Consider the following 27,424-nt stretch of genomic DNA (forward strand, 5'->3'; position numbering starts at 1 on the left):
TCCGGGGACCAGTTGGAATAGAGTCCCCTACTCCTCTGCCATCTTTTCTCAAATCCTCTCTACCCCAAGAGAAAGACTCTTAAGCATTTAGTGCAAGCAAATATTTAATTTATACTATTAAAAAACAAATGCCTACCTGCATGTTGTTTTCCTTCTGTCTAAAGTCAATACTGGCAAGGTTTGCCTGCTTCACGGAACTTTCTTCTTTTTTATCTAGGTTATTAAATTGTACAACTTCAAATGAATTCCAGAGATAGAATCAAATATTATGCCCAACATTCAACCTAACCTTGTAATTTAAAAAATTAAGTTACAATGAATATTTAAATTAAAATATAGAAATATGAAATTTCTACATAACTCTTAATTCCTCACTATATAACAGTTATTACAATAAGCATGAATGTAAAATGAAAACCAGCTTACAAAATTACACCTTTATAATAAGGAACCAAAGAAGACTGGGAGAAAAAGAACAGCTAATAGGGTTAAACTAATACAATGTAGTTAATCTAATTGGCAGAACCATTGAATGAACCATGATCTTAGTGACTAAGTCACAAATATTAACACAAGTCTGCTACCCACTTTAATTATACATATTGATAACACTTCTCAAATGAAAAATGTATTATTCATCCTCCTCTGACAGCTGTGCAACCAGACCAGAACACTTCTTATAATATCTTCTGAGTGATTTCTCTCTCAAAGAAAAAAATAGGTATAGAAGAGGCATATCTTGCTTGCTCTCAGAAAGTAGTACTTTCCTGAGTCTACTGGTCTCTAGTATTGTCTGTTCTTGCTTACCCCAAATGATGATAAAATTGCTTCTATTTCTTCTATGTGTTTGCAGAGAAAACTAAGTTTTTAAATGATTAACAGATACTGTACCTATAACTCTTGGTTCTGAAGAATGCATCTTCATTAGTCTGTCTAATTTCTGAGATTCATGTGGAAGAAATAATTGACTGTCTTGAGGGGTTTTATTCAATGTAAGTGCAGGTTGTTCTTTTTCAAAAAGTCTAAAGAGTGAATTACATTAAATATTTAGTAAGCAAAAAAATAATGTATAAAGCTAGAAGAGATATTTATTGACTATATAGTTTAAACTCATTTTGCATACAGTAAAACTGAGTTCCAGAAATTTAACAGATCTGCCCAACATTATTAAATTACTTACTGACATCACAGCTAAAACACACTTTTCCTGAGTAAGTCTAGTACCCTTCTCAGTATACCACACTCTCATTTTTAAAACATAATCATTTTAAAAGAATTTATAAACACGTCAAAAACATTTAAATCAAAACTTTATCCACAAATAGCATGCTGTAGATTTCAGAGTACTTCAAACTTTAAAAACAATTATTCAGAAACAAATCAGCTAGTATGAACCCAGAAATCACCAAAGCAGTATTATAATCATAAATATGTCTTTTTTTTAATATGTCTTTTAAGTTTTTTACCGGAAGAAAACAAACTCATTGAATTTTTCCTAAATTAAAAAAATAATTTTAGTTATTGATGGTTAAATAATTTAAATAATGGTGTCATTTATAACTATCAAAATAGACATTGAGGAAAAATGACTAACAGTTACATAAGTTCCTCTCAATATAGAGGATTTTTACAGTATTAAAAAGTCAATGAAGTGAAATTCTAATCAATTTCTTCACAGAATTAAAGACAAATTATTATGGTTGTGAGAAATAGGCGGGGGGGGGAATCAAGGAAATAATAGATCCAAGGAAATGGAATCTGAGAAATTAACTTGGGAGAGGAATGTGTTGAAAAATCAGGACAAGAGCAATGGAGCCTAATGAGACAAATTTAAGAAGAATTTAAAAGGGTACAGGCAGAAAGAGAAAAAGTAGAAATTTTATCAGAAACAGCAACAGTGATACACCTATTTTTCTGTTACAGAACAGACAAAATCAATCTTTTTTTTTAATGCCTCCACCACTGATGTCTCTTTTATCACCATTAGGATGAAAGACAAGGCCACAGATTCAGCAGCATTTTGATTCATCTTCACTCTGTGGCAACATAAGAACTGGTCAAGCTGGTGACAGGGGTGATAAAAAGGTAAATACAATGCTGTTCCCGCAACTGTTCCTCTGTTTTACTCCTATTGGTGATCCATCATTGAAAACTGGATGAAACGTACAATGACAGGCTATAAAACAGCAAATGTGCTACTGCTATCTTATTTCTCTCTACACGTTATCCTTGGCCTTACTAAATAACAAGCATATTTGAAAGTTAATCTATAATATTTAAGGGTAAAATCAATATTTTTCAAGAAATAAGCAGAAAATAGCCTGCATAAATGTATATAGATATACATATGAATATATGAATATTGGTGGCTTGGGATAGAATATAGAATATAGCAGGGAGCCTGGGTGGATCAGTCATTAAGCGTCTGCCTTCAGCTCAGGTCGTGATCCCAGGGTCCTGGGATCAAGCCCCACATCGGGCTCCTTGCTCCGCAGGAAGCTTGCTTCTCCCTCTCCCACTCCCCCTGCTTGTGTTCCTGCTCTTGCTATCTCTCTGTCAAATAAATAAATAAAATATTTTTTAAAAAAGAATATAGAATATAGAACCAAATGCTTAGATGCAGAATAACTATTCACATAAAATCCCATTTTAAAGTTCACCTAGGGGTGCCTGGGTGGCTTGGTCAGTTGACCATCTAACTCTTGATCTTGGCTCAGGTCATGATCTCAGGATCACGAGATCAAGTGATGGGTTCAGCTCCATGCTCAGTGTGTAGTCTGCTTGAGATTCTCTCCTTCTCCCTGTGTCCTTCCCCCACCCACTCGTGCGTGCTCTCTCTCTAAATAAAATCTTTATAAAAAATAGTTTACCTATACCTTTCTTTCAAATCCTTTATCTTTTCTATATTTTTATTTTTTTCTTCCAGAGTTTCTGCAAGATTCTTAGTTTCATGGAGTCTTGCAATATGCTAAAAAGAAAAATGACAAAGCAAAACAAAATAATTATCTGTGAAGCATTAAAGAACATATGCTTCATCTTAACTAATGAATATGATTTTTTCTACATAATCACAGGATTTATGTTTTTGTGGCATCAGCTATCTTTTAGTGAAAGTTGCTAAAACAGGGTCAAAATTAACAATAAATCATACTCCTTTAACTTTTCCTTACAACTCCATTAGCAAACCTAGATTCAATGAACTTCCATCTTCTTTTTTAAAAAGGTCAGAAGCAAAGTAGATATCAATTCCCTATATATAGACATAGTTACCATATATTTTAAAGGAAGTAGCATCTACTTTATTATTAAAATGATTTTATTGTTATTTGGAACCTTATGCCTAAGAATGGTTAATTTATCTTCTTTAACACCTTTCAAAAAATTCAGAAAATTAGCTGTTCAATTTTTTTCTCAGAAATTGGAAATAACTTTGATGGGTTCTCAGTCAATGAAAGCCATTTCAGTAGAGGACAGTAACAATGTATTCAAGAAAATATCATGCACCATCAATCTTAAAGTCTAAACTAGTTCTAGCCTAGTTCTATACAGATTATAGCCATAAATTTTCAAGATTAAATTCTTTAAACAATTTGCTGTCTTGTTCTCTTTTTTGACAACACTGTTGTAGCCTTTAAGTTCCTGTTATTAAGCTGTATCTTGTACTTTGTTCATCTTTTTGCAGCTGCCAAAGAAAAACTATTCCCTAAAACTCATAACTAAATATGCTCAGTACCTAAAACACATATTGGCTCCAAAGGTAATCTGAGGTAAATAAATTTTCATAAGTCTTTCTCCATATTTAGGCTCTTTAGAAATAGCTCTTCTAAGACTGTCAGTTAACATAGCATTATACTTATACATTAGTACATATATTAGAAACATATTACAAAATATATACCTGGTTTAAATAATTAATTTCTATTTCCACTTCATCTACTTCTTCCTTCAATTCAGATGAACTTTTGGAATAATTGCTGGCATGTTTAAGAATATCTTGTGTTTTACATCTCACATTAGCCCTTTTATGTTAAGGAACTATGTTATGCAAGTAAATTTTATATTTGTAATATATGTACCATATCAGAAATAGTTAATATTATGTAACTTTATATATGTTCCATATAAACAATAAGCAATATTAATAACAGTATCTGAAAAGAGGTAAAACTAACATAAATATTTGGCAAACTGACAAAGATAATTTATTGCTTACCTATGTTATATATTGAGCTTAAAAATTTTTCATCCAAAATGTTAGAATTTTTCCTTTTACTTAAATATTTCATATAGTTTTTTGCTTTTGTTTTTTTACCCAAGTTCATCATATCATTTGGCATGACTAATAATGCATAATCAATTCAGGTCGAAATTTAACTTCTTGTGTTTCCATTGTTTATTTATGCCAAAGTCGACATTTAAAAATCCAACCAGGGTGCCTGGGTGGCTCAATCAGCTAGGTGTCTGAATCTTGATTTTGGTTCAGGTTGTGGTCTCAGGGCCATGGGATCAAGCCCACAGCAGGGCTCTGCGCTCAGCAGAGCATCTGCTTGGGATTTTCTCTCTCCCTCTGAACCTCACCCCCAAGAATAAATAAATAAATAAATCTTTTTAAAAAATATTAATTAATTAATTAAAATCCACCCAATTTCCCTTTTCTTGCTCTGTAAGTTTCACTTGTGCAGCCTGCAGGACTCAGAAGACAGCTAGATCTTCCATCTGGGCTTTCTGCTTGAACTAGATTTATACCCAATTTCAAAGATTTTTTTAAAGATTTTATTTATTTGACAGAGAGAGAGAGACAGTGAGAGAGGAAACACAAGCAGGGGGAGAGGGAGAAGCAGGCTCCCCGCTGAGCAGGGAGCCCGACACGGGGCTCGATCCAAGGACTCTGGGATCATGACCTGAGCCAAAGGCAGACGCTTAATGACTGAGCCACCCAGGCACCCATATAACCAATTTCAAGTACAGAATTTCTCAGCTGTTAACAGACATCCTGCATAGTTATTAATTACTACAATTTCCTAAGTTACTCTACAAACCATTTAGAACTTAAAAATTAATAGAACAGTAGTAGTGAACAAGAACTCCAGAGAAAATCTGTCTACTTAAGACAGAATATTTCCTACTCTGCCTTAAAATATATATGCTAGAACATAAAATTTCAGATGAACATTGTTTATGATGCTATACTGTTTAAAATAAGTATCAATTAAAATTTTGATATAGACATTTAAATCCTAATCTTCAATTTTCCCTACCTCCATCACCTCTTCTTGTTTCTCACATAATCTTATATTTCATCCCTTCCTACATCAAACTTCCTAAATTTCTGCTATACCTCATGCATCAACCAACCTCTGCCTCTTCCCACTGAGAAGTTACAACACAGATAGGCAGGAAATAAACAACTAAAAACAGAATAAGCTAAAACCTAAACATGAAGAGAGCAAGCAGCAAAAGGGTTAAAAGGATGATTTAGGATGAAGCAGAATGAAGCCAGGTAGAATGCAGGGATAAAGAAGACTTAGTATAAACAGTGGAGTTATAATCTGATAGGAAAGCATAGGATGGATTGTAGAGGTTGGAAGAGGATTAAAGTTCTAAGTTCATCATCAGGGAAGATCTCCTGGACAAACAGATGAGACTTAGACCAATTAAGAATTACTTAATCATCTAATACAATGCCACTGTATTAGAATTAATTGTTTACATGTCTGTCTCCCCTACTATACTGTGAGCTTCTTGCAAAAAGCTCTGTAACTTGAGGATTGCCTGGCACAAGGTAGGTACCCAATGAATTTCTATAGATGAGTAGATAATTGTGACTCACCTCCTCACCACCTCCCATCCTGATTTAAGTGGAACTCTTTCTTTGGTAAGACAGAGCAAGATGACTTTTTGATTGGTTTGGTTGCTAAGATACACCACTTAAAGTCAACACATATACCACTTTCTTCTCATTAAAACTGCTTGTTCTCATCACATGCACACATATGAAAACTAATCCCAAATGACCTTTTTTTTTTTATTTTTTAAATTTTATTTTATTATGTTAGTCACCATACATCATTAGTTTTTGATGTGGTGATCCACGATTCATTGTTTTCGTATAACACCCAGTGCTCCATGCAGTACGTGCCCTCCTTAATACCCATACCAGGCTAACCCAAACCCCCCCACCCCCTCCCCTCTAGAACCCTCAGTTTGTTTCTCAGAGTCCATAGTCTCTCATGGTTCATCTCTCCCTCTGATTTGCCCCCCTTCGTTTTTCCCTTCCTTCAGGCTGCGATCTCTCCGCTCTGAGGCAGAGGGTTGGAAACGGTCTCTTCTGCATCACCAAATGACCTTTAAAGTAACCTCTAAGTTTTTTTAATTAAACAAACAAAAAAAACCCAAATCAATTTGCTTCTTACCAGGGAATCATAATAACAAAATACAGAAATAATACTTATATAATAAAAATTCTAGGTAGAAATATTTTGTGGATACATATGTAATGTCCATTTAGCAAGTGATGGAAAAGGAGCAGGCACTGAAAAACAAAATCATATTTTAGTTTGATTCATTATTCCTTTCATTACAAATAGATACCATTATTTAAACAACATATAACAAAAACATTAATACCTAGAAATTCCATAAAGATAGATTCATTCATTTTTAGTTGTTCAGTACATGCCAACACTCTATTTTGAATTTCTTCGTGTTCTCTTTTCTTCTCATAATATTCATGTGAAAGGGATGTTTCTGAGTATTTTAACTGATATTGCTTCAAAACATCTTTATACTGACATATATAACCATGGTACATTTTTCTGTTAAAATCAAAAGAAATGATGTCAATATAACAAGAACATATCTAAAAACTTTCCAAGTGTCACCTGTTAAAGTCTAATAAGTTAAGTATAAAAGATAAGTCAAATGCCAACTTATCCCCGTTTCCTTCAATACTCTCTGCCTTTCAAATTTTCCTTTACTCCATCACACTTTTCAACTGTCTCCTTTCTCTTCACTACCTGTTATTCATTCCTTAATCCTCTTCAATTTAACTTTTACTCCCACCATTCCAAAGAAACTTGCCCTTCCCCCCACACCAAAAAAAAAAAAGAAATGAAACTGCCCTTCCCAAGGTCACCAATGATCTAATTGTCTAATTCAGTGATCTCTTTTTATTTCTCATCCTAATTGATACTGCAGAACCTAGGGGTTTAAGTTTTTATTTAGATTCCAGTTAGTTAACATACAGTGTGATACTAGTTTCAGGTGTACAATATAGTGATTTCATTCATCACCCAGTGCTCCTCACAACAAGTGGACTCCTTAATCCTCATCACCTATTTAACCCATACCTCCACCTATCTCCCTTCTGGAAGCCAACAGTTTGTTCTCTATAGTTAAGAGTCTATTTCTTGGTTTGCCTCCCTCACTCTTTTTTCCCTCTTTGTTCATTTGTTTCTTAAATTCCACACATAAGTGAAGTCATATGGTATTTGTCTTTCTCTGATTTTCTTCGCTTAGCATAATACTCTCTAGCTCCATCCATGTCATTGCAAATGGCAAGATTTCCTTTTTATGGCTGAGTAATATTCCATTGTATATAGGTACCACATCTTCTTTATCCATTCATCAGTTGATGGATACTTGGGCTGTTTCCATAATTTGGCTATTGTAGAAAAGCTGCTATAAACATTGGGGTGCATGTATCCCTTTGAATTAGTATTTTTGTATTCTGTGAGTAAATACCTAGTAGTTCAATTGCTGGATCATAGGGGAGTTCTATTTTTAACTTTCTGAGGAACCTCCATACTGTTTTCCAGAGTAGCCGCACCAGCTTACATTTCTACCAACAATGCAGGAGGGTTCCCCTTTCACCACATCCTTGCCAACACCTGCTGTTTGTGTTGTTGATATTTGGGACTTCATCAAAATAAAAAGATAAAAAGCTTCTGCACAATGAAGGAAACGACAAAACTAAAAGGCAACCTACAGAATGGAAGAAGATATTTGCAAATGACATATCTGATAAAGGGTTAGTATCCAAAATATATAAAGAACTTATAAAACTCAACACCCAAAAATGAATAATCTGATTAAAAATGGGCAGAACACATGAACAGACATTTTTCCAAAGAAGATATACAGATGACCACCAGATACATGAAAAGATGCTCAACATCACTCATCATCAGGGAAACACAAATCAAAACTACAATGAGAACCTGGTTCTTCCAATGACTTCCTGATCCTTATCCTCCCTGAGGCTTTCAGCTTCTACTCTCCCCAGTTCATCTACCTCTATAACGATGCTTTTTAAATTTTCAACTCTCTAACCTGACATTTTGATAAGAAGTCATGTTTTATGTGTTAGAACTCCGGGTTCACAATCATTCTTATATACTCCATAACTATATTTTATGAAGAAAATTTCAGCACTGTTTGGAGGAGCTCCTCCAGTCCAACTCACCTAGAGGTAGATGGTCACCTATTTGGGCCAAGTCTTTAGTGGACAGTTGATTCTTGCAAAAGGATATTAACTCTTCCTTCTCATTTGATTTTTGTTAACCTATGGGCCAAATTTAACCTGCCACCTGTTTTTGTATGGCCCGTGAGCTAAGAATAATTTTTGCACTTTAAAATTATTGAAAAATCAAAATAATATCTCATAACATTAAAATTATATGAAATTCAAGCTATAATATCCATAAATAAAGTTTTATTAGACCACAGTCATTCATTTACATGGTGTCTAAAGTTGTTCTTGCATTACAACAGCAGGGTTGAGTATCAGCAGAGACTGTATAACCCACAAAGCCTAAAATATTTACTATCTGGCCCTTAATAAAAAAAAAAGTCTGGGGAGCCTGGGTGGCTCAGTTGGTTAAGCGACTGCCTTCGGCTCAGGTCATGATCCTGGAGTCCCAGGATCGAGTCCCACACTGGGCTCCCTGCTCAGCGGGGAGTCTGCTTCTCCCTCTGACCCTCTTCCCTCTCGTGGTGTCTCTCACTCTCTCTCTCTCAAATAAATAAATAAAATCTTTAAAAAAACAAAAAAAAGTCTGGGGCGCCTGGGTGGCTCAGTCGTTAAGCGTCTGCCTTCAGCTCAGGTCATGGTCCCAGGGTCCTGGGATCGAGCCCCACACATCGGGCTCCCTGCTCCACAGGAAGCCTGCTTCTCCCTTTCCCACTCCCCCTGTTTGTGTTCCTTCTCTCGTTGTGTCTCTCTGTCATATAAATAAATAAAATCTTTCTTTTTAAAGATTTTATTTATTCATTTGAGAGAGAGAAAGAGAGAGCACATGAGAGGGGGGAGGGTCAGAGGAAGAAGCAGACTCCCTGCTGAGCAGGGAGCCCGATGTGGGACTCGATCCTGGGACTCCAGGATCATGACCTGAGCTGAAGGCAGTCACTTAACTAACTGAGCCACCCAGGCGCCCCTAAATAAATAAAATCTTTAAAAAAAAAAGTCTGCAGCAATGAAAATGTTCAATCCAGGTTCATTATAGGAAATAGATTTTTAGATCCTCTTTTACCCAATTCTTATCAAATACTTAGTATCAAGAAATAATATTCATTGAAAATTTTCTAAAAATAAATAGTCCTTATGTTCCTCAGAATCCTGTAAATTTTCTAAATCAAGACATACTATATGGGGAAATTTATTTAAAGATACTATAATGATTATCTCATCTTAACAGATGAGAAAACAAGAACAGTTTTCATAAATGTTTTTATACTGAGAAAAAACTAAGGATAACAGTATTGTACTGGTCAGCAGATCTGAATCTTCTGAATGTTTTAATTTAATATACTAAACTCTGTCCCTTTTTGCAAAATAAAGCAGTTGAGCCCAAAACGAACTCTTATTCCTCTAAATGCACATTTGCTAATTAATCTCTCCCTTCTTGGGGAAATGGTCCAGGGAGGAGGGAAATACCTATTAGAAAACTAAGTCTGAGTCATCATTTTCAGATGAAATTAGCATACCACATTTACCCTTTTCATGTTATATATTCATGCCCACTCTTCTTATATACTCCACAGAGGGAATTTAGCAGAGACCAGCTTAGTCTATCTCATCTGTTGCCAACAATACTAGTCTTCATGAATGTCTAGAATGGAAGATTAGGAGAAACAAGAAGCTGGTACCTCTATTTCCTTTAGTACCCATGATACCAGCAAATGGAGTCTTTTCTTTTATACATATCTGGTACTGAGTCAATTCAATCAACCTATGTGGTTGGTTTAAGAAAGACCTATTTTCACTTTAATATCTTTAGCTACCTAAGAAGTCATCCACAACAAACACTATTAGAGAGGTACATATTTAAAATGCTTTGTTTTAGCCCCTCATAGAAGCATTTTAATAATGTTTTTATAGCCATGGCTTGCATTGAAAGATGTTTTAAGGAGAAGTAATATATATATTGTGTTTATTTTGGGGAGGCCACTGAAGATAACTGACTACCACACTGCATAATTCCCCTTTTATGGGAACTCAGGGGAGAAATTTCTCTCAAATCTCATTACCAGGAAAAACCTCTGTTTATCCTAAACAAGAGAACTGGGCTCCTCACTCCTTCCTTCTTTCCTCTCTTCCTCCCCTCCCTCCCCTCCCTCCTTTCTTCCTTTATTTCTTTTTTTTCAGAGAGGACAGAGGAAAATAGTCTGAATTGGGTTATGAGGTAGGGTACCTCACCTCACCTCAGCCATTGAACTCACTTTGCTGGCTCTGAGTCTGTTCCAAGCTCTGGCTAAGGAGGCCATCTGCCAGAACACTCCCCAAGAGTGGGGTCCATGGCATCTCCTGCCCAGACTGCTCTCATGCAAAGTCCTGTTCTCTGGGAACTCACCTCCCCAAAACTCTGGGAGGACCCTGTTAGGGCCGCTTTTGAACAACTGAACTGGTTTTTAAATGAATACTCTGAATCTCAAACTGATCACATTTCCACAATGACTTGACTACTACTAGTAATTCCAAAGCCTAATGTGTACCTATATTTAACAGACCACGTAATAAGAATTTCTATCCTAATCAAAGGCTTCATCTTCCTACATTATCCTTACATCCCTATAGCCTTGATTTTTATATTTAGTTTTCTTTTAACACTATGGTATTATACAAATTATTTCAAACCCTTTTTAGATTGAAGCAAGGTCTAAAAATGACAAAGTAACAGTCTCTTTCACCAATTCCACCCTCTGCCAATTCCTTGGATGGCAGTGTACTCTAGCTTTCTCTTCTTTTTGCTCTATATATTTCCCTGGGCAATCTTATCTATTTCCATGATTTCAAATGCCAGTGAAGTCCAAATCTATTACTTTAGTCCCTACCTTCTCCTCTTAAGACCCATCTTTAAATATAAAGGGTATCGCAATCTAGATTTTGTATGTGTGTTTTTAATTAAAATATAAAAATTGGCATGATGTCAGCAAGATGACAGAATAAAATATCTCTCATGTGTACCGTCCCATCAAAAATAATAATTTAGCATCCATCCATGGACAAAAGTGTATTTGTGGGAGCTTTGGGATCCAGGTAGAAAACTGTGAAATCCTGGTGTAGTCCAAGACTGAGGAGAGTCATTTTGAGAAGGCAGGCTCACATCCTGGTGGCTAACTCACTAACTGGTCCTGGCTATAGACCTGTAAATAGTTCAGTACCCCCTGAGAACTCAGCTACAACCCCATTTGGCTTTGGGTCTGTTACTAGCACCATACACCAAAGGACCCAGAAAGAGTCATGCCCACCTGTTTGTCCGATAAAAGATACACATACCCTGGGCTAGCTATGGACCCTGAAGTGACCCTGAACCAGCTCCAGTCCCTATGTCTGCAGTATAGGAGCCCCTGGAGGTTAGACTGCCAAACTCATTCAGATTACAGATTCTGAAAGGGCCTCTAACTGGGCTCCAGCCCATCCCAGCCACAGTCACCAAAAGAGTCCTGCTCACACAGGGACCCAACAGGAGATACTCCTGTCTGTGTCCCTGAAGATCCTGAAAGGGCCTTATCCTTGGTTCCAACCCCCTCACAGCCATAGTTTGTCAGTACTGCCCTCAGTGGGAGTTCCCAGTGGGAGACAGTCCTATCCACACCCTAGTAGATTCTGAAGAGCCATATACGTGGTTCTAGGTCTCTCACAGCCAAAAGCCATCAGCAAACCTGCCAGCCCTGGAACCCAAAAATAGGTACTCCTTTATGTACCCCTAGAGATCCTAAAAGGGCCCTCTACTTGGCTCCAGTCCCTCCAGCTACAGTCAGGGAATACTCCAGCCCACCCAGGGAACTGGTGGAAGACATGCTTATCTGTACCTTCAGAGCTAGGAATACAGACCTCAAGATTGTAGAACCTGATTGTGGAACCTGAAACATCTCAGAGGCTCAGTTCCAGCCCCTCTTGGCCACAGTCTAGGGCCAGTCCTGACCACCCACAGATCCATCCTGTGACTAGGCAGGAGCTCTACCAAGTTCCTAAGTGGGAGCCACACCCGTCAACACACTTGGTAATAGGCCTGCTGACTGAGGACCAACTGTGGAACGAACCTGAAGCAGACCTTTGTCCCAGCGTTATCTAACTGAATGAAGTACAGGAAGCATTCTCAAGCACCCAGGAACCAGAAGGATCATACCTGCCTGAGCCCCTCATAACAAGCACACCAACCACAGATCCCAATGTAGACAAAGTGACAGCCTCAAAACCAACCCTAACCCAGCATGACTGCAATTCTAGAGGTAATCCCATCAGTCTAAGAAACCAACAGGAGAAGGTCTTTACCTGCCAAAACCAATCTGTAAAGACTAAAAAAGATGTCTGTTCATTCAAGAGCAAAGACACTAATGCAAGGCTACACAGATCACAAAGAACCAGGCAAATATGAAACCAGCAAAGGAAAGTAATAAAACTTTAGTAACTAACCCCAAAGGAATAGAGATCTACTATTTGCCTTCCAAAGAACTGAAATAATCATTTTCAAGAAACTCAATAAATTGCAAGAGAACACAGACAACTAAATGAAATCAAGAAAACAATGCATAAACAAAATGAGAAGTTTAATAAAGAAATAAAAACCATAAAAAAGAACCAAACAAACATCCTAGGGGCACCTGGGTGGCTCAGTCAATTAAGCATCTGCCTTCAGCTCAGGTCATGCTCCCAGGGTTCTCAGATCGAACCCCACATCAGGCTCCCTGCTCTGAGGAGAGCCTACTTCTCCCTTTCCCTCTGCCTGCCGCTCTGCCTGCTTGTGCTATCTCGCTGCCAAATTAATGAATAAAATCTTTAAAAAAAAAAGTAACATTAAAAAATAGATACAGCTACATTAACTTGTTAATGGATACACAGTATAAAAGATGTAAAGTGGGGCACCTGGCTGGCTCAGTTAGTGAAGTGTCTGATTCTTGATCTTGGGATCTTGGGATCATGAGTTTGAGCCCCATGTTGGGGGTAGAGATTACTTTAAAAAAAATGTATTAAATAAATAAAGGGAACTTTAAAATAAATAAATAAAGCAAACACATATATAACTCCCACCCTTAAAAAAAAAGATATAAAGTATGACATAAATAGCATAAAATCTGAGGAGGGAGATGTAAAAGTGTACAGTTTTTATATGCAATTGAAGGTAAGTTGTATCAGCTTAAAATAGTGTTATATTTGTAAATGTTTTATGTTAACCTCATGGTAACCACAGAGAAAAAAACCTATAGCAGATAGACAAAAGATAAAGAGGAAGGAATTAAAGTATACCACTATGAAAAACAAATCACAAAGGAAAACAATAAGAGAGGAAGACAGGAACAAATGAATTTTAAAAACACTCAGAAAACAATTAAATAAATGGCAATAGTAAGTCCTTATTTATCAATAATTACTTTAGGGGCACCTAGGTGGCTCAGCTGGTTGAGTGCCCAACTCTTGATTTCAGTTCAGGTCATGATCTCGGGGTTGTGGTATCAAGCCATACGTTGGGCTCCATGCTTGGCGTGGAGTCTGCCTAAGATTTTCTCCCTCTCCCTCTGCCCATCTACCCTCATGCTCACACTCTATCTCTTTCTCTAAAATAAATAAATACAAAAAATAAAATAAAATAAAATAAAATAAAATAAAATAAAATAAATACATCTTCTAAAAAAAATAATTATTTTAAACATAAACAGACTAAATTCAAAAGATACAGAGATGAATGGATTTAAAAAACAGGATCCAACAATATGCCACCTACAAGAAACTCACTTTAGCTTTAAGGACACACAAAGGCTGAAAGTGAAGAAATGGAAAAAGATATTTCATGCAAATGATAACCAAAAGAGAGAAAAAGTGGTTATACTTATGCCAGACAAAATAGACATTCAGTCAAAATCAGTCAGAAAAGACAAAGAAAAGTCTCTATACAATGATAAAAAGGTCAACTCACCAAGAAGATATAATTGCAAATATATGCACAACACAACACTAAGCCACCTAAAGCAAATATTAACATAACCGAAGGGAGAAAGAGCAATATTGGTAGAGGACTTGAATACCTCACTTTCAACACTGGAAAGATTATCCAGACAGAAATTAATAAGGAAACAGCATACCTGAATAACACTGTAGACAAAATTGACCTAACAGCCTTATACAGAACATTCAATCTAAGATTCTATCTAACAACACAAGAACATACATCCCTCTTAAGTACACATGGAACATTCTCCAGTAGAGATCATATCTTGAGCCACAAAGCCACCTTAATAAACTTAATAAGACTGAAATTATATCAAGAGTCTTTTTCTGGCTACAGTGATATAGAACTAGAAATCAACAGCAGGAAGAAAATAAAAAATTCACAAATATGTGGAAATTAATCAACACACTCCTGAACAACACTGGGTCAAAGAAGAAATCAAAAGTATCTTGAATGCCTCAGTCACTAAGCATCTGCCTTCAGCTCAGGTCATGATCCCAGGCTCCTGGGATCAAGCCCCACATAGGGCTCCCTGCTCCACGGGAAGCCTGCTTCTCCCTCTCTCACTCCCCCTGCTTGTGTTCCCTCTCTCGCTGTGTCTCTTTCTGTCAAATAAATAAAAAATCTTAAAAAAAAAAAAGTATCTTGAGACAAATGAAAATGAGGGGCGCCTGGGTGGCTTAGTTGTTAAGCATCTGCCTTTGGCTCAGGTCATGATCCCAGGGTCCTGGGATCGAGCCCTGCATTGGGTTCTCTGCTCGCTGGGAAGCCTGCTTCTCCCTCTCTCACTCCCCCTGTTTGTGTTCCCTCTCTTGCTGTGTGTCTCTCTGTCAAATAAATAAAATCTTAAAAAAAAAAAGAAAATGAAAACACAATATACCAAAACCTAGGGGATGCAGCAAAAGTTGTTTTAAAGGGGAAATTTATAGCAACAAATGCCTACATTAAGAAAAAAGAAAGACCTCAAATAAGCAAACTAACTTTATACCTCATGAAATTAGAAAAGGAAGAACAATCTAAGCCTGAGGTTGGCAGAAGCAAGCTAATAAGATTAGAGCAGAAATAAATAAAATAGAGAAGAGGAAGACAATGGAAAAAAATCAGTGAAACAAAGAGTTGGCTTTCTGAAAAGATTAAAATATTTTGCAAACCCTCAGCTAGACCAACCAAGAAAAAAAGAGAGAGGAACTCAAACAGGCAAAATTATGAATCAAAGAGGAGATATAATACCATAGAAATACAAACCATACAACTGATACCATGGAAATACAAAAAGATCATAAGAGGGTACTATGAACAATTATAAGACAATTAGATAACCCAGAAGAAATGGATAAATTTCTAGAAACATACAACCTGCCAAGACTCAATCATGAAGAAACAGAAAAACTGAACAGATCAATTATTAGCAAGGAGATTGAAGTAGCAGTAACCAAAAACCTCCCAACAAAGAAAAGCCCAGGACAAGATGGTCTCATTGATGAATTGTACCAAACATTTAAAAAATTAATACCAATACTTCTCAAACTCTTCCAAAAAGCTGAAGAGAAGGCAACATACTCCAACTCATTTTATGAAGCCAGCATTACACCAATACCAAAGCCAGATGAGAACACTACAAGAAAAGAAAACTACAGGCCAATATTCCCGAGGAATATAGATGGAAAAATTCTCAAAACACTAGCAAACCAAACTCAACAGCACATGATCATACACAATGACCAAGTAGGATTTATCCATGGGTTGCAAGAATGGCTCAACATACACAAGTCAATGAACATGTTATTCCACATTAACAAAGGATAAAAATCATATGATCCACTCAAAAGATGCAGAAAAAGCATCTGGCAAAACTCAACACCCTTTCATGATAAAAACTCTCAACAATTGGGTATAAAAGGAACATACCTCAACATAATAAAGGCCATGTATGACAAGTCCATAACTAACATCACAGTCAATGGTGAAGAGCTAACTGCTTTTCCTCCAAAATCAGCAATAAGACAAGGATGCCAGTCTCACCACTCCTAATCAATGTAGTACTAGAAATCTAGCTAGAGCAAGTATGCAAGAAAAGGAAATGAAGTCATCCAAATAGGAAAGAAGTAAAATGGTCTCTGTTTGCAAAATGACATGATCTTATCTACAAAAAACTCTAAGACTCCACCCAAAAACTGTTAGAACTAATCAACAAATTCAGTGAAATTTCACACTACAAAATCAACATACAAAAATCAGTTACATCTCTATATACTAACAATAAACTATCTGAAAAAGAAATAAAACAATCCCATTTACAATAGCATCAAAAACAATAAAATACTTAGGAATAAATTCCTAAGTTTTTCACATTTCACAAGGAGGTGAAAGGTCTGCCCACTGAAAACTATAAGACATCGATCAAATAAACTGAAAAAGACACAAATAAATGGAAAGATATTCTGCACTCATGGATCAGAAGAATTGTTATAATGTCCATACTACCCAAAGCCATCTTTGGATTCAATGCAATCCCTATCAAAATTCCAATAGCATTTTTCACAGAAATAGAAAAAACAACTCTAAAATTTGTATGGAACTTCAAAAGACCCCCAAATAGCCAAAGCAATCTCAAGAAAGAACAAAACTGGAAGCATCACACTCCCTGATTTCAAACTACGCTACAAAGATATAGCAATCAAAACCCTATCATACTGGCATAAAAACAACACACAGACCAATGGAACAGAATCAAGAGCTCACAAATAAACCATGTATATACAGTCAATTAGTATTTGGAAAAGGAGGGGCACCTGGGTAGCTCAGTCGTTTAAGCCTCTGCCTTCAGCTCAGGTCATGATATTAGGATCCTGGGATCGAGCCCTGTATTGGGCTCCCCGCTTAGTGGGGAGTCTGCTTCTCCCTCTCACTCTCCCTCTGTGCTCTCCCCCCCATTCTCTCTATATCAAATAAATAAAATCTTTAAAAAAAATAGTTGGAAAAGGAGCCAAGAATACTCAATGCAGAAAGGATAGTCTCTTCAATAAGTGGTGCTGGGAAAACTGGATATCCACATGTGAAAGAATGAAATTGTACCCCTTCCTTATGCTACTCACAAAAATTAACTCAAAATGGATTAAAGACTTAAATGCAACACTTGAAACCATAAAACTCTTAGGAGAAAACATAGGGGAAGAGCTCCTTGATATTGGTCTTTGCAACAGTTTTTTGGATATAATACCCAAATCACAAGCAACAAAAGCAAAAATAAATGAGACCACACTGAACTAAAAAAGCTTCTACACAGAAAAATAAATTAACAAAATGAAGAGGCAATCTGTAAAATGGAAGAAAATATCTGCAAACCATATATCCAATAAGGGATTAATATTCAAAGTATATAAGGGACTCATACAACTGAATAGCAAAAAGGTTAATAATTCATGTTAAAAATGGGCAGAGGAGCTGAACATTTTTCCAAAAACATACAAATGACCAAAAAGTTCATGAAAAGATGCTCAACATCACTAATCATCAGGGAAACACAAATCAAAACCACAATGAGATATCACCTTACACCTGTCAGGATAGCTAGTATCAAAAAGACAAGACACAACAATTACTGGTAAGGATGTGGAGAAAAAGCAACCCTTGTGCACTACTGGTGGGAATGTAAATTGGTACAACCACTGTGGAAAACAGTATGGAAGTTCCTCAAAAAATTAAAAATAGAAATACCAAATCCAGTAATGCCACTACTGGGTATTTATCCAAAGAAAACAAAAATACTAATTCAAAAATATATATGCACCCCTATGTTTACAGCTGAATTATTTACAATAGCCAAGATATACAAGCAACCCAAGTGTCCACCAACAGATGAATGGATAAAGAAGTGAGATAGATATATATAGATATAGATATATATGCAATGGACTATTACTCACCCATAAAAAAAAGAATGAGGTCTTGCCATTTGCGACAACATGGATAAACCTAAAGGGTACTAATATGAGTGAAATAAGTCCGAGAGAGAAAGGCAAATATATGATTTCACTTACATGTGGAATCTGAAAACACACACACACACACACACACACACACCAGATTCTTAAATACAGAGAACAAACTAGTGGTTGCCGGGGTGGGGGCAGCTGGAGGGGTGGGGAATACATGAAAGAGATTAAGAGGTTCAAACTTCCAGTTATAAAATAAATGAGGGGGCGCGTGAGTGGCTCAGTGGGTTCAGCATCCAACTCTTGGTTTCTGCTCAGGTCGTGATCTCCTTGGTTGGAGAATCAAGCCCCACATCAGCCTCCACACTTAGTGGGAAATCTGCTTGAGATTCTCTCTCTCTCCCCTCTGCCCCTCACCCTGCTCGCTTGTGTGCTCTCTCTCTCTAAAATAAATAAATAAATCTTTTTAAAAAATTGTCAAATCATTATGTTGCATACCAGAAAATAATATAACACTGTACATCAATTATTCTTCAGTAATAATTTTTTTAAATGCATATATAGGGGCATCTGCCTGGGCCAGTCAGTAGAGCATGTAATTCAATTTCAGGGTCATAAGTTTGAGCCCCACATTGGGCACTGAGTTTCAACCCTTTAAAAAATAATTTTAAAAAATGTGGTGTGTGTGTGTGTGTGTGTGTGTATGTATATATATATAATGGAATATTATTCAGTCATAAAAAAGAACTGCTGCCATTTATGACATGGATGGACCATGAGAATATCATGCTGAGTAAATAAGAGAAAAACAAATACAGTATGATCTTACTTATATGTAAAAATCTAAAAAAACCCAAATCATAGAAACAGAGAATAGAATGGTGGTTGCCAGGGGCCAGGAGTGGAAGAAATAGGGAGATGTTGCCCAAAGGATACAAATTTCCAGTTATAAGGTGAATAAGTTCTGGGGATTTAATACACAGCATGGTAAATATAACAACAGTGTATTACATACTTAAAAGTTGCTAAGAGAGTAAATCTTAAACGTTCTTACTACAAAAAAATATAGTACTTATACAAGGTGACAGATGTGCTACCTTCCTAACCTTATTGTGGTAGACACTTTAAATTATATACATGTATCAGACCATCATGTTTGTACACCTCAAACTTAAACAATGTTATATGTCAGTTATATCTCAATAAAACTGGGACAAAAAGTAGTAAAAAAAAAACCTAAAGTATAAAAAAGATAACATAAAAATATAAAAAATCATGCTTGTGTCCAATTATGTTAAAAATGAAAACATTTCAATTTTTTAAATTAAGTGAAATTATAATGCTACATAATGTGTTCAAAGTCTCTCTTGGTATGCCTGGGTAGCTCAGTCAGTTAAACATCTGCCTTTGCTCAGGTCATGATCCCAGGGTCCTGGACTCGAGCCTCACATCAGGGCCCCTTGCTCAGTGGGGAGCTTGCTTCTCCCTCTGCCTGCCACTCCCCCTGCTTGTGCTCACTCACGTGCACTCTCTCTCTCTCTCTGGCAAGTAAATAAATAAAATCTTAAAAAAACCAAAAACCAAAAACCAAAGTCTCTCACCTTGTTCCATTATATTCACTAATTACATTTAGTCCTCCAAACAAGGTTATTTTACACATAATAAAATAAATCCATACAATGGGTTTCTCCATTAGAATATAACACCCAGTACATTAGCTCTCTGAAAATGAGAAGTTCCATATAAAATCCCCTTCAAAAAGTCAATACTCCAAATTTTTCATAAGCTAAGTCTATAGCTAACTATTCCCCCAGATATTTACCTATAACAGTTCAATTATAAAGACCATTAATTGAAGCACTCTGCTATTAATTCCTACTGATAAATTGTTTCTATCTAAGGACATATCTAAATAATCCAGGGTGGTAGAGCTTTATAACAAATAGGGAGGCCTCCAATGGCACCCAAATAGTCCAAAGCACTGGATTTACTTTAAAAAACAAAAACAAAAAATCTCCCAATGTACAAAGTTTCTGCATTTTTCAAGTAATATTTTTATGAAGCATACTAAATTATATAACTGATAAATTAATATGTGTACTGTACTTGTCTTTTTCAATAGTTTCTTGGTAAATAGTAAATTGGTCCTGCATATAGTCTTCATGCTTATGAAAAACATCACATGTTGGCTTCCAGCTATGGAAAAAAAATATTGTAATTAGAATCTCAGAATAATAAATTGTAAGAGATAATAAAAATGAATTTAACTATTTAAAGATAAATGAATCTTTCTCTTCCTGGAGAAAACAAGCCTATATCAAGAAAATATTCCCACCTCCCATCACCACCACTACCACCATTCAGGCAATCATACATACACTCAAATATCAATATCCATTAATTTTTACATAAAACCGATTGTAGAACCATGACTAAGGAAAGAGCCAATGTTATATGGCTGGACTGTGTATTGCCATGGCATTTCTAGAATATACTGTGCAATACTCCAACATCAGGCTTCCTTCTCATCATACTTCTAAGATCTTGGCTAACAAATTCTTTTGGAGTAAGGATTCAAAGAACTAGAATAAAGGCTAAAAAGAAGCTTTTTCTCCTTTGAAACTTAGAAAGTTGGGTCGCTATACCCTCCTGAACTGGAAAGAAACTAGGCCAAAATGCGTTATAAAATCAGACAGTAAGAATAAAATGAATAGTCATAATATTTTTTGTTTTATTACAAGACTTGAAAAATGTTACCAAATGTGAAAAATCTAAAATTTGCATCCACCATGTCAGCTTCCATTCTAAGTGCTGTTCAACTATTTCCTCTAGCTCTTTTTTTGAATCTTTAAATATTATATTCAGATTCAAAAATTCACATGCCCACTTCGGAAGCAAAGAAATGTATATGTAAGGAAATGACTATCATCCATATTCTCAACACTGAATAATAACTACTATTATTGTTTTAATAAACTATTTCCAGATTTTATGATAAGTATATATATAAACATCTTTTTTAAAGGTTTATTTATTTATAGTATGATCCCATTTTGTAAAAAGAAAAAATAGATATATAGACAGATGTACATGTAAGTTTATATAATAGTGACATTGAATTTTTATTGAAAAATGTCTGAAAAGATAGAATCGTTAAAAATAATTACCTATAAGGAAGAGGATAGGGTTGAGGTAGAAACTGCAGGCAGGGAATAACTTTTTATACTATGCATTTATATAATTTTTGAATTTTTATACTAGGTATGCATTAGTTTTATAAAGGGGGAAAATAAAAAAAAATTAAAGTTCTGAATAAAAATATTTTAAAGCAAATAGGATTCTAAAGTATAGTAGTTAATACAAAGACAATGGTCTACATAAAGTACAGAAAACTAACACATTTTATTTTTGTAATGTACAATAAAGTTCCACTAGTAAGACTTTGTTTCAAAATGTTTATGTCTTATAATAAATTTAACCACTAGGATCCAGAACCTGAAGCCATGTTGAAAGAACTCTCAACATATTGAATACCTTTACTTTGAAAAGCAACTTATTTTAGGCTAGATTCCCCTAAAAAAAATAAGACCTTAAAAACTCAAAGATGGAAATTATTTCAAATGTATTTACCTAATAGGAATTTTATATACTGAGCCTATATTATTCAAAATTCTGTAGACTATTTAGATCTGAATTAAGAGAGATTTTACAGCACTTCTATTTTTCTTTTGATCCTCCTAGATCCCTCTTTACCAAAGCATGTAGCAAAGCAAGACTTGACTCATTCTTCTGCTAATACAAAACACTACTTTAAAGCAACAGTGTCTTCAATTATAAATACTATAAATTATAAATAAATCTTGAATAAAAAAATCTAGTGACAGTTACTGGAAGTTCATTTCTTTCAAATACTCACTTACTACAGTTGTCTTTGATCTCCTTACTACGTTTACAGTAATGACCAATTTCCTCATCTGTTGTATTTATAGTTTCATGTATCTTACAAATAGTTGCCTTGTTTTCTTTAATATCTTCAAAGCATTCTGGAAAGGAGAAAGGTTTATTTTTAAGGTAGAAATCATAAATTCAAAATTAACAAATACAGAGGATAAAGAGGTATGGCAATTTACCTAAAAGGAGGAGAATGAGAGAACTGAGAGGGAATGAGGCTTGAGATGGGAAGGCCCTATACTAAAAAACACAGAACCAGGCTTGCTCCTAGACCCAGAAGTAAAGGATTTGTGTTTGGGATGGGAGAAGTACACCTGGAACTAATATTATACTGTGTTAACTAACTGGAATTTAAATAAAAACTTAAAAAAAGAAAGAAAGAAAGAAATGTCCCTGTCCCTCATCTTTAACGTTAAGAGGGCTAGATTAAGTGATATTTAGGATCAATGGCATCTTATGATAGTATGAGTTCATATAAACATTTAGTCATATATGATACTAACTTGTTTTGGTTTTGACAAATGTAAAATTTCTCTTCACCAATTCCATGTCAATTAATTATTAAATACACCTTTGACTCACTTATTTCTTTGTTATGAGTGAATAAATACAAGATAAAAATATAATTTAAATATTAAAATAAATTCTTATTTTATCTGCATTCTTTTTTGTTGCAGAAAGGTAACCAAATTCTATCTTTTCAGAACCATCAAGATATTAATGGTTATATTTTATGATAGTTTTTATGTAGGATCTTAAAAATACTATATTTATGTAATTTGCTTTGCCATTTCCCTCTTTTATCATTTTTCAGAATTGTTCCTGAAAATGGACATCCATCAATCCTGGCCCCTGACTTTTGGTTATGTCTAAAAAGATTTTTAAAATTCACTCATGTGATCCAAAATCTATAAGGAACTTATCAAACTCAACACCCAAAACCGAAATAATCCAGTTAAAAAATGAGAAGACACAAACAGACATTTTTCCAAAGAAGACATACAGATAACTAACAGACACATGAAAAGATGCTCTACCTCACACATCATCAGGGAAATACAAATCAAAACTACGATGAGATATCACCTCACACCTGTCAGACTGGCTAAAATTAACAACAGATGTTGGTGAGGATGTGGAGAAGAGGGAACATTCTTACACTATTGGTGGGAATGTAAACTGGTTCAGCCACTCTGGAAAACAGTATGAGGTTCGTCAAAAAGTTAAAAGTAGAACTACTCTGTGATCCAGCAACTGCACTACTAGGTATTACCCAAAGGATACAAAAATACTGATTGGAAGAGTGCCTGGGTGGCTCAGTTAAGCATCCAACTCTTGATTTGATCTCAGAGTAGTGAGATGGAGCCCTGGGTCAGGCTCTGTGCTGAGTGAGGAGGCTGCTTAGGCTTTTCTCTCTCCCTCTGCCCGTCTCCCCACCACCCCTCAAGTGCACTCTCTCTAAAAAAAAAAAAAACTGATTAGAAGGGGCATGCACCCTGATGTTTATAGCAGCATTATCAACAATAGCCAAATTATGGAAAGAGCCCAAATGTCCATCCACTGATGAATGGATAAAGAAGATGTGGTGTAGGGGCACCTAGATGGTATAGTCAGTTGGGCATCTGACTCTTGGTTTCAGCTTGGGCCCTGATCTCCCTGTCGTGGGACTGAGCCCCCTCATCCCTCTAGGTGCTCAGCGTGGAGTCTATTTGAGATTTTCTCTCCCTCTCCCTCTGACCCTCCCACTCATATTCTCTCTCTCTCTCTCTCTCTCTCAAATAAATAAATAAATAAATCTTTTTTTTTTAAAAGGGTGTGGTGCCTATCTACAATGGAATATTACTCAGCCATAAAAAAGAATGAAATCTTGCCGTTTGCAGTGACAAGGATGGAGCTACAGAATATCACACTAAGTAAAGTAAGTCAGAGAAAGACAAATACCATATGATTTCACTTATATGTGGAATTTAAGAAACAAAACTAATGAACATAGGGGAAAAAAGAGAGAGAGGCAAACCATAAAAGAGACTCCCAACGATAGAGAACAAACTGAGGCTTGCTGGGGGGTCGAGGTATGGGGGGGGATGGATTAAATGGGTGATGGATATTAAGGAAGGTGCTTGTGATGAGCACCAGTGTTGTATGTTAAGTGATGAATCACTAAATCCTACACCTGAAACTAATATTACACTGCATGTTGAATAACTGGAATTTAAATAAAAATTTGAAACTATAAAAAAGCATAAATTTAAAATTTACTCATGTTTGAAATAACCTGTTATTTGAAAAAATAACATTTCAACTGTGCTTAATTAAGGTGTTATATCTGCTTAAAGCAAAATTCTTCAACACAAAATAACTGAATGCTGAATACAGAAATGTATTACTGAAAAGCCATAGTTAGGGCAAACAGCTTAGTATTAGTCACTAGATAGAACCAGAACAAAAGTTATAATCTCAACTATAAGTTACCCTAAACAAGGCAACTGCTTATTATCTTATATGCCATAAAAAACTTAAAAGCTAGAATAATTTTATCACACAAAACGACTTACTATTAATTCGTTGAAGCATATCTTCTTTAGTACTTATATCTTGCTCATACTGGAAAACTAAAAAAAAAAAACAGTGACTGCATTTCATTGTTAAAATGTTAAATAATAATACAAATAGTTACCTACTTCTTTATTTTCATTCTATACCTACCAAATTCTAGCAAAAGTCTGTCCAAACTGACAAATAGGCTGTCATTCATCTTGGATACTATATTAAAAAAAAAAATTGTAAGAAAGGATTTTCTGAAGTCATATGCAAAACAGCATATATTCGTTTGGTAACAACGTTTTTAACCAGGCATTATTACAGCAAAATGTGGGGGGAGCAAGAACTGAGGAGAGGGACCCTTTCAGCCCAGTACTGGGCACAGCCCTAGTAAGGCCCCAATAAATACTTGCTGAATGTCGCTGCAGGACTGAAATATCTGGGGGGCGGGGGGAGCCTTCATAATCATTTATACGTGGTATTGCAATACGTCATTGAATATTCTGGAGTGCCCAGACACCAAGACTCCTCAAAATGATACGCCCTTTAAAATCCTCTCTCTGAATATGCCCTTTCTCTGCGCGTGTACCCCCCTACGCGTAGCAAGATTCCTAAAGAAAGTCCTTAACCAAAACCAAAGTAAAACCAAGCGAGAATGTAATTTACCACCAAAAATCCAAAAAGTGGAGGTTTTCACAGGACTGTCAAGTCGCATTACAAAATACGCCTGAGGCGGGGGTCGTATTACTCGTCACGAGCAGATTCGAGGAGCCACTCTTCCCGCCCGTTCTGAAGCGCGAAGTTCGCTCAGGACCAACACCCTCACAGCCAACGCGCTTCGGCTCACCCGGGTCCCTCCCCAACCCTCCAGGCAGGCGGCGGCGCCTACTGCTTGGGGCGGAGGAGGAGGCCACGCGCCGGCAAGCCCTGACGCGACCGCTGGTCGAACTCTGGGGACAGGGCCCGTCAGCCCCCTAGATCCCTCAGAGCCGCCCGCCCAGGGAGTAACCGCCACACAGAGCTCCCTTTCCCACCCACCTCAACGGCCCCTCCGGGACCCGAACGTTTCACGCCCTCCCTTCTCTGGGTCCCACAACTCGACTCAGGGTCGCGAAGGCGGGGTACTCCACGCAGAACCCGACACTGAGAGGCGGGCGGGGGTCCGCTTCGGCCCCACCCAGCCCCGCGAGACTCCGCGAAGCCGGCAGCGGGAGCTGCAGATCGCGCTGAAGAGCGAGATCGAACTGCCCGCGAGACCAGCGCGGCGGCAATCACCTCTTCCCGCCTGGGCGAAGCGTGAACCAAGCGCCCCAAAACCCCAGAAGTGGTGCGAGAGTCAGAGGGAAGCCCTGCCTGAAAGGAGGAACAGGGAACCTGTCAGGGATTTTCCTGTTGCCTTGAAGACAAATGTTGTTTTAAGACGATTCATTCCTCTTGTAACATAGCAGTTTAAAAAAGTATTTTCAGAGAACAGCAGTAAAATTGAGAGGAAAAAACTCGAATCGATCATCAGAATTCAATTTTGCATTCAGCATTTTCAAAACTTCTTTAAAAGCAAGCATAAAAATTCAAATATATTTTCATTCAACAAACATTCTGAGTGACTCATTTGTTTAGTTCCAAATAAAATGCACATTAACACTTTTTGTCCAAATGCTGCCTTTAGATAATTTGTGCTCTTAGAATTTGTCAGCATATCCAAAGTGAAAAAAAGAGTAGAGAAAATATAATTTAAGCAATTCAGCTCTCAAATTGATTTAATTATTAATATATTTCTGGTAAAGATTTTCAATATTAAATGATCTAAATAATTCCCTCAAGTCACCACAACCTAAATTCGCAGATTATTAAAATGAAAAAAATTTTCAGAGGTTTTTCTTGCTTAAATACTTCAGATTATATGTGCATAACTGATTTTATTATAATGTGGTGGAATGTTGCTCATTAGTATTGATAGTAAGCCATCAAAACTAATGAAGTTTGATGATGTAAGAGATTTAACAGCTTTATTCTTATACTTGTTTATGATATATTTGTTAACTACCCCCTTTTTAGGAAGGCATAAGGGCATAAATACGAAGGTTAAAGTTATTTAGTCGTGCTGGTACTACATTGCTATGACTGTCAAAATTTGATAGGTCAAAAGTGTTGATGCAGTTCAACTTAACAGATTTTTCTTGTAAAAATTTGTGGAAACATGGAAACAGCACCTTACTGAAACCTGAAAATCAATTTATTTGCATTTAAGTTCACATCTATGCATATCCTAATTATTCTCACAAAAATACGACTGTGTTCTACCAAAACCACTACCACCAATTCCATTCTAAAACATCCCTTCTAGAAAGCAATAAAGATGAAGTTCCATCTACTGGAGGGTTTTAAATAACAAATTTTATTCTTCCCTCTCTATTCCCTCAATGAAATATAGAGCACCATTAGAAAAATTATAGACCGTTGACTCAGGTAAACATTTATCTTAACAAATCATTTTCTGGGAAAGTACTCCTGTAAAAATCCCTCCCTACCTATTATTAGCACCTTCCCCTT

The 27,424-nt window shown here is 36.2% G+C and overlaps 1 protein-coding gene across 10 annotated transcripts in view; it reads right to left on the reverse strand.

Annotated features, from left to right (window-relative positions):
- Positions 1 to 26,050, reverse strand: part of CUNH14orf39 (chromosome unknown C14orf39 homolog) — a 57,012-nt gene extending 30,962 nt beyond the window's left edge. For 3 of the 10 annotated variants that reach the window (XM_073895313.1, XM_073895307.1, XM_073895316.1), the window contains exons 1-11: positions 25,541 to 25,881; positions 25,040 to 25,096; positions 24,889 to 24,945; positions 22,299 to 22,425; positions 20,489 to 20,578; positions 6,628 to 6,815; positions 6,490 to 6,532; positions 3,899 to 4,019; positions 2,871 to 2,968; positions 892 to 1,022; positions 137 to 213 (exon numbers count right to left, since the gene is read on the reverse strand). In XM_073895313.1, the coding sequence (XP_073751414.1) occupies positions 137 to 213; positions 892 to 1,022; positions 2,871 to 2,968; positions 3,899 to 4,019; positions 6,490 to 6,532; positions 6,628 to 6,815; positions 20,489 to 20,578; positions 22,299 to 22,425; positions 24,889 to 24,945; positions 25,040 to 25,096; positions 25,541 to 25,589 (1,038 nt within the window). In that variant the 5' untranslated portion in view covers positions 25,590 to 25,881. Of the gene's footprint in view, positions 1 to 136; positions 214 to 891; positions 1,023 to 2,870; positions 2,969 to 3,898; positions 4,020 to 6,489; positions 6,533 to 6,627; positions 6,816 to 20,488; positions 20,579 to 22,298; positions 22,426 to 24,888; positions 24,946 to 25,039; positions 25,097 to 25,540; positions 25,882 to 25,912 lie in introns of those variants that run through there. The other 7 variants (XM_073895310.1, XM_073895311.1, XM_073895309.1 and 4 more) reach the window with 7 other exon arrangements.
- Between the last annotated feature and the right edge of the window lie 1,374 nt (positions 26,051 to 27,424).

Source organism: Callorhinus ursinus, unplaced genomic scaffold (assembly GCF_003265705.2).
Source record: "Callorhinus ursinus isolate GAN/ISIS: 27379988/994484 unplaced genomic scaffold, GSC_fseal_2.0 scaffold8, whole genome shotgun sequence".
NCBI lineage: Eukaryota > Metazoa > Chordata > Mammalia > Carnivora > Otariidae > Callorhinus > Callorhinus ursinus.